The sequence below is a fragment of the Amaranthus tricolor genome, chromosome 2 (genome assembly GCF_026212465.1).
Source record: "Amaranthus tricolor cultivar Red isolate AtriRed21 chromosome 2, ASM2621246v1, whole genome shotgun sequence".
Lineage (NCBI taxonomy): Eukaryota > Viridiplantae > Streptophyta > Magnoliopsida > Caryophyllales > Amaranthaceae > Amaranthus > Amaranthus tricolor.
Window position 1 is genome coordinate 24,067,615 of NC_080048.1, and position 7,627 is coordinate 24,075,241.

Here is a 7,627-nt window from a genome sequence, read left to right on the forward strand (position 1 = left end):
GTGTAGTGTGAAAGCAGAAAACATAATTAGCAATGTGAACTTGCGTATTTCCCGTATTATTATGGGTTATGATATTTAGCATAAAAATTAATAAAATTATTAATTTTAAATTTTTAAGAAAATTTAATCTTGAAATTAGAAAATAATTAATATTTTATATAATTATTTTTACTTTTTAAGAAAGAATAAATATTAAAGTAATAAAGTATAATTAAATTTATATATTTCCAAAGCAAAAATATATTAAATTACATTAATAAAATATAAAATTCTATCTTATACAATCCGTAGGGTTGTATATATCATTTTTCTATTATTATTATTATTATTATTATTATTATTATTATTATTATTATGATGTATTTAACATGATTGTGTTTCACAATCAAAACATATGATAACTATAAGGTCTCAACTCTAGTCTCATATGTATTTCCCAATTTCCATGATGTTTAACCCAAAAACTTATTGTTATTGGCTAATTGCATTTATTTTTACGCAACTAAAAATTTATAATAATTTGGTTTTGTATCATTAGACTATACTGCGTTGGTGATCAAATCATTAGTAGGGCTATTTATCTGAAATTGCAGATGAGCTTAGTAATAGCATATTTGTTATAACAAACAAGGGTAACGTTTATCTATCAAATGCATGTTTCTGGACTGTTTGTATTAGTTTTTACTATTTTTAGTGTTTGGACTGTTGTTTCTATTGTTAATCAAATCAAGGCCATAGACATGACCCATCTTCTTACGCTTGGTTTCCAGATATCTCTTATTCTCTGTGGTTATTGGAGTGATAAGGGGCACTCTTCCGGATACAGCAAGACCATAACCCTTGAGCCCTATATATTTTGCTGGGTTGTTCGTCATCAATTTCATTGTTCTAACACCCAAATCCCTTAAAATCTGCATTCAAGTCAAGCTTACGAAGGTCATCATCATCATCAAAATAACAAAGGTCAATAACAAATTTGTACTAAGTATATATGGAATCGAACCAAATGACCAACTTGAATCGGTCACGGTAAATATAGGGAGCAGCATATGACCCTTTCAGACCTTATGGCCTGATTTTTACAGTTTTTAGATACAAGTTTCAGCTCCAGGCGAAATGGGAGAGCTTTCTTAAGCAGTAGCCCATCCCTTAATAAGCTTTAATTTTAAGCATATTAACAGGTTTAAACTGGGCACCGGTATGAGCATTAGAGATGAAAACAAAGTGACGAAAAAAGGCTCAAAGGTTATTACCTGAGCACCGATTCCATACTCTCTTGAGTCAACAGGCAATCCTAGTTCTTCATTGGCTTCGACAGTATCACGGCCAGCATCTTGCAGATTATACGCACGAAGCTTATGACCTAAACCGATTCCCCTGCCTTCATGGCCACGAAGGTACACCAACACTCCCCTCCCAGCAGCCTCTATCTGCTTCATTGCAAGAGCTAGCTGGTTTCCACAATCGCATCTGGCTGAACCAAATATGTCTCCTGTAAGGCATTCTGAATGGACTCTCACTAGGATATCTTGTCCATCCCCTATGTCTCCCTAATTACAACAAAACAGAACAAATAGCTAAATAACAATCACAGAAGCAGGAAATACTAAAGACAAGAACAGAAGACTTGTTCACCAAATATAGGCAATACTCATTTTACCAAAATTCGATTATAAATTCTTATCTAATTCGAAACAGTGCAGAGCACCTAGCTTTTCTTCTAAAATTTTTTCTTAAGTGAACGGTAATCTTTAAAAAATAGGTTAAAATAAAAATTATAGGAATAGCTTCTGACAACATAGAAAGAAGGCCAATCAAAAGCCACCCACCTTAACCATTGCAATATGCTCTATGCCATCCAGGTATGATTGGTAACAGTAAGCTGTGAAAGGTCCCCACATTGTAGGGATTCTTGCAGCTGAAGAACGTTCAACTAATTGGGCTCTCTTTCTCCGGTACCTGCAAATATAATTTGACATCTGTTCAGCAATCATCTATCAAGAAGAAATAGGACTGAGCACTTGAGAAACACTTTCCTAGAAAAAGAAAATAAATGAAAAGATAAGAGGGTAATTTTTGGGTCTGTGATTCACAAAAAAAAATCTCAACAAATTTCTGACTGTCACCAGTTACCACCTCAATGATTAATTTGTCAATGTTGATTGTAAATATTACTAAAGAGTACTCCTTCCGTCCCATTGAATTTGTAGCATTTTTCATTTAAGTCTATCCCACTTAATTTGCATCATTTCTATTTTTGGACAATAACCTACCACTATCTTTTAATCTCATCCATACATTTTAACTCTCCTTTAATTTCATCCACATAATTCATTCTCTATCTTCATTTATCACCACTTTCTTAAAAATTACCCCTTTTCTCTTTGATGCAAATCTAACGGGAAAAATGAGTAATTGTTGAAGTCTAGTGCTCAGAAGAAAGGACATAGTTGATGAACAGGTAATTGTAAGGAAATTGTGGGGACCACTTGAACGGTAGCCCGCGTGTTTTTGATGAAGAGTTAATTGTAAGGAAATGGAATGGAATGGATTAGAGGCTATTACAAGGTTATGGGATTGTCTCCCAACGGTAGTATGGGCAACTAATGTGGAGTTTATAGAGTAAATGTGCTCCCTCACTCACCTACTAGGCTAGTCTTTTTGGGTGAGTTGTCTTGTTTATTCTATAACAAGAAATCGTGGCGACCACATCAATAGTGATCCCATCTGTTTTTGATGAAGATTTATAGAGAGGAAAGCGTGGAGACCACATGGATAGTGACCCCGTGTGTTTTATTAAGAGTTAATTGTGAGGGAAGTGTGGAGGCCACATGAATAATATATCCCATGTGAGGTAAACTCACCCAAAATGGGAATGGAAATTATGCTAAAAAAGAAATCAAGTTAATGTTTGATGAAACAATTCAATAGCATACCTGATTAAATCAGCAATAGATACAATCTTGAGGTTTTCCTTCTCCGCGAATTCACGAAGCCTGGGCAATCTAGCCATGGAGCCATCGTCATCCACAATCTCACAAATAACTGCCACAGGTTTTAGTCCAGCTAACACACTAAGATCAACTGAAGCTTCAGTGTGTCCTGCTCTCTTCAGAACACCCCCCTCTCTATACTTCAATGGAAAAATATGGCCAGGACGATTAAAGTCCTCCGGCTTGGAGTCCCTTGATGCAAGGGCTTTCACTGTGATTGCCCGATCACTAGCCGACACACCAGTAGTTGTTCCATGTTTGGCATCCTATAGATTTTCATAGTTCAAAGCAATTCAGAAAATATAGAAGTTCTTCCAAGACAATAGTACCCTTCTATTTAATCCAAATCATTGTCAAATGATTCACTAATATCCTTGCGTATCGTGAATAAAAAAAAGCAAATTATGGTCGGTTTTGGGCTATTTTAGAGTCATTTTGAGCGAATCGCAAATTCAAAAAGCGAATTAACTGGCGAATTATGTTACACTGATCCAAATCATATACATTATAGATTATTGAAGCCAGTTTACTGAACAGTAAACATGTCGATCCAGATTACTTACCACAGTCACTGTAAATGCAGTGCAAAGCTTCTCCTCGTTATCCTTGCTTGCCACCATAAGCGGAAGTTGCAATCTCTCAAGGTCTTCTTCTTGCATACTAACACAAACAATTCCCGTTCCATGCTTAACAAAAAAGGCCATAGCCTCAGGCGTCGCTAACTCTGCGGCCATTATCAAATCTCCTTCATTTTCTCTGTCTTCATCATCTACAACAATCACCATCTGCAACAACACAAAATTTACAAGCACAAAATTCAATCATCAGTGTGTTCAGCCAACGGAACTTCCTTACCGAGCACTCTCTTTAGGTTAACAAATCCATAAATACAAACCTTTCCTCGACGAACATCTTCAATAGCCTCAGGAATGGAAGCAAAGCCCGGAGTTGGGCGATCTAAATCACATTCATCATCCTCCATTGCAAACCCTGCAGATGTCGGTGCGACATCTGCAGAAAGTGCCCCCATTTCTACAGCATCAGCTTGCATATCATTTTTGCCTAAAATACCATTGTCACTCGAATAAGACAAAAGGTCACCTTCTCCAGAAATAACAGCAGCCCTAGTTCTAAATTGTTTCTTGACATTCCGCAACGATTTACTCCCTAAACGAACCATGGCTAAATTTGATTTGAATCCACCAGCAAAGCTTAATTTTGTAGTATGCAATCCATTCCATGAATCATGGTTTATGCTGCTTCTGCAGTAAATAAAACTCATCCTCAATGTTCATCTTTTCATATTCACCATTTCAAGCATAAAATAAGATCTCAGCAATTTAACTACATTAGTTATCATCTCAGAAGAGAGATCAACATATTTTTTTCAATTGGAAACAATTATAGCTATATGCTTGAATCAAAATCGAAACTCTTGCACAAATTTACTAATTCATCGCCTATAAACTAACTATATCATAATTCTCCGTACCAACACCTATTGATTTGGAAAATTATTTAAAAAAAGCCTATCAACTAAAAACTAAGCATCATCACTTGAAAACCCCATCAAATTCAATAACCCATCTACCAAAAAACCCACCTAATTTTAAAGCAGAAACAATCAAGAAAAAAAAAACCCATCTACCAAAAAACGATACAAGTCATAAAATTCAATAAAAAGTAAGAAAGAGAAAGAGAGAAAACATACTGTGAATTACAGATAGCAGTAGAAGGAGATAGATAGACAGAAGCCATTGATAATAAAAATATGAAAGAAAAAACAGCCCAAAAGTTGTTGAAAAGGTAAAAGATTGATCAGAATATTACAGAATTGAAGTAATTTTCTCTGAAATATGTTAATGTTTTGGGTGTATATATATAGTTGTCGTGTTTGAAGAAAATTTGGTAAGAGAAGATCAAAGAAGAGAAGTTGTGAGAAGCAGGAGGGTAAGGGAAAAGAAACAACGGCGAAAAGGTATGGGTCAGAACAAGCGGCTTTACTTTTAAGATTAAGATTATTAAATACTCTTATCTGTTTCAATTATTTTAGATCAAAGAGTATTAGATTGTTATTTAAAAAAGAAAATGAATATTGGTAATAATATTAAAGGGATTTTAAATATATAAATAAAATTAAAAGAAAATAATAATAATTATCTAAAAGTTAAAATGACAAAGAATAAATAAAACAGAGCAAAATAGCTATTAATGCAAAATGAGTATGAATTTGGAAATATGCATATGCAAATTGATGCATTACGAGGAGTAGTCTTTATCGACTTGTCTAGATTCAGATGAAACTGTGTTGCTTGAATTTTATGGAATCAATTTTTTATATTTCTTCTGTTCTGAAATATTTACACCAAATTATGATAAATTGTAGAAAATTTAAAACAAATAATTATTTTTAGCAAAAGAAATAAAAAATAAAATTTGAGTAAACTTAATTCCAAAATTAAGTGTCTTTATGTCCGAGTATAAGGTTAGATATGTTCGCATTTACTAACAACGAACAAAAAAATTAGTTAAAATTGTTTGTTCGCAGTTATTAAACTGCGTAAAAGAGAGACAATGTCATAATATTAGGTGGGACAAAAAATGAAAATCACAAACATGTCTTTCTTTTTTTTTTGTTCCATCTAACGTTATGATATTGTCACCTTTACAATTTTGACTTCTTTTGACCAACTTTTTTGTTCACTTTTAGTAACTGCGAACATACCTGACTTTAGGCTCGGAGATGGAGACGCTTACTTTTAAAATTATAGTTTACCCGAAGCTTATTTTTTTATTTTTTTGTTAACATTATTTATTTGTTTCAAATTTTCACAAATTGTGTAGAAAAAAGTCACAATAAATACAAGTATAATGAGATGGAGGAAATATAACCGTGACAAGGTAACTAAATAATTAAAAGGTTTAACATTTTAAAAATTCCTACTTTAGATTAAAATTTTAAAATCTAAATTTTAAGAAAAACCAATTTTTCCTTGATGACCACCCACTAAATTCTCTATAGACCTAGGAAATATTGATCCAAAATCCGACTGAAAAGATAGGGTTGAAATCCGAAAATTTTGATCCGAATTCGAAAAATGATCAAATCCAAAAAACTCGTTAAAAAAACAGATCGAACGAGTTAGGCCACTACCATTTCTCCAGCGTCTATCATATTCATTCTCCTTGGCCGTTGGCCACCCATCCACCACCATTAACCACCTCTGATCTCCACCATCTCATTTTCCTTTCTCCATAACCACTGCCATCTATCCAACCTCAAATATATAGCTACGGGAAATTATAACTATTTATTTATTTTTTCTTTTTATCAAGCTAATAATAGTGACTTGGCACCAGTAGACATTTCCACTTTTAGTATTGAAGTGAATACATAATCCTATCCAACTCCACCTCTTCTTGCTTTCTTTGGAAAAAGTTGCACAATTGTTATTCTCTATCAACTTTACACTCTAGTGCAAATTCATCATATTCCAATTTTGGGTTTTGCCAAAAAAATCATACTCTATAAATTTCTTAGAAACTTTTACTTTCTTTGAGTGTTATTTTGCACAAACTTTGAATTTTTAGGTTTTTTTTTTTCATTGGAAAATAAAATAGAGTTTCTAATGTTGAAGAAAATAGAGGTTGAATGGAAAATTATGAACATGATGATAATTAACAATGGTGGGGGCCTGAGAGGGACGACGTGATGGAGCCGTTGGTGGGCTATGAAGAGGGGCAACGAAGGCCGGGGGGTGGGGTAAAGGGTGTTGGGCTAGGTTGTTAGGTCCAAATCCACACATACCACTCTGTATAAAATAGACCAACTTGTAATACCGTCTAAAATCGTTCTGTATCCAACCTGTTGGATGACCTGAGGGTCGGTGACCTGTAATCTACCGAAACTAGACTTGATGTTGACCTGTAACCCCACATGCACCCAATTATTTTAGGCCTATAATCGTCCGACACTCGACTCGAGAATAACCCACATATGAGATTAACACGACAATGCGGTTAACCAAACTCGATTTGCACCTGATTGAACCTCTCTTTAACCTGATAAATACTCGACATAATCCCACCCGAAATGACCCATAATTCACTTAAGTTAAAAATAAATTTTATTAAGCTGGATCAAATTTAGTTTGGCAAAAATAAATATTTATGTTTACAACAACTATTATTATTATTATTATTATTATTATTATTATTATTATTATTATTATTATTATTGTTATTATTATTATTATTATTAACTATTATAATAACAAATTTTAAAAAAATAGTCTAAATAATATATGTTTACATTTCAAAACATAAATATACTGTATTTGATTAAGAAAATTTCATAAATTTTGTCAATCATAATAAAACAAAATATCTAGAAATATTCAAATAAAAAAATATCATTCCCATGATATTTACATGGAGAAGTTTAGTTACTAAAAAAATACAAAACCCAAAGCCAATGTAAAACGTCTTTATAACTGTTTTTAGATGCTTGTATGTCGTACTTGTGATTGTCATATTTGTTACTTGTTGGCCACCTAAACACACCTAAACACACAAAGTAATAGTACAATTTTTCAGTATCAATACAAAGTGTACATACAAAAATAAATATGAAT

At 33.1% G+C, this 7,627-nt stretch overlaps 1 protein-coding gene and 1 long non-coding RNA gene across 4 annotated transcripts in view; both read right to left on the minus strand.

Moving 5' to 3' along the window:
- Positions 1-596: 596 nt before the first annotated feature.
- LOC130805213 (bifunctional riboflavin biosynthesis protein RIBA 1, chloroplastic-like) lies at positions 597-5,053 on the minus strand. Its single transcript, XM_057669887.1, has 7 exons — positions 4,705-5,053; positions 3,889-4,255; positions 3,557-3,778; positions 2,937-3,259; positions 1,830-1,959; positions 1,254-1,550; positions 597-911 (listed from the first exon to the last, which is right to left on the minus strand). The coding sequence occupies exons 1-7, from the start codon at positions 4,749-4,751 to the stop codon at positions 675-677; spliced, it is 1,623 nt and encodes a 540-aa protein (XP_057525870.1). The 5' UTR covers positions 4,752-5,053; the 3' UTR covers positions 597-674.
- Positions 5,054-7,279: 2,226 nt separating this feature from the next.
- The window catches only part of LOC130805214 (uncharacterized), a 3,023-nt gene continuing 2,675 nt past the window's right edge, over positions 7,280-7,627 (minus strand). The window contains exon 4 of one of the 3 annotated variants that reach the window (XR_009040166.1): positions 7,280-7,556. This is a non-coding gene — a long non-coding RNA (uncharacterized LOC130805214). The remainder of the gene's footprint in view (positions 7,557-7,627) is intronic. The other 2 variants (XR_009040165.1, XR_009040164.1) reach the window with 2 other exon arrangements.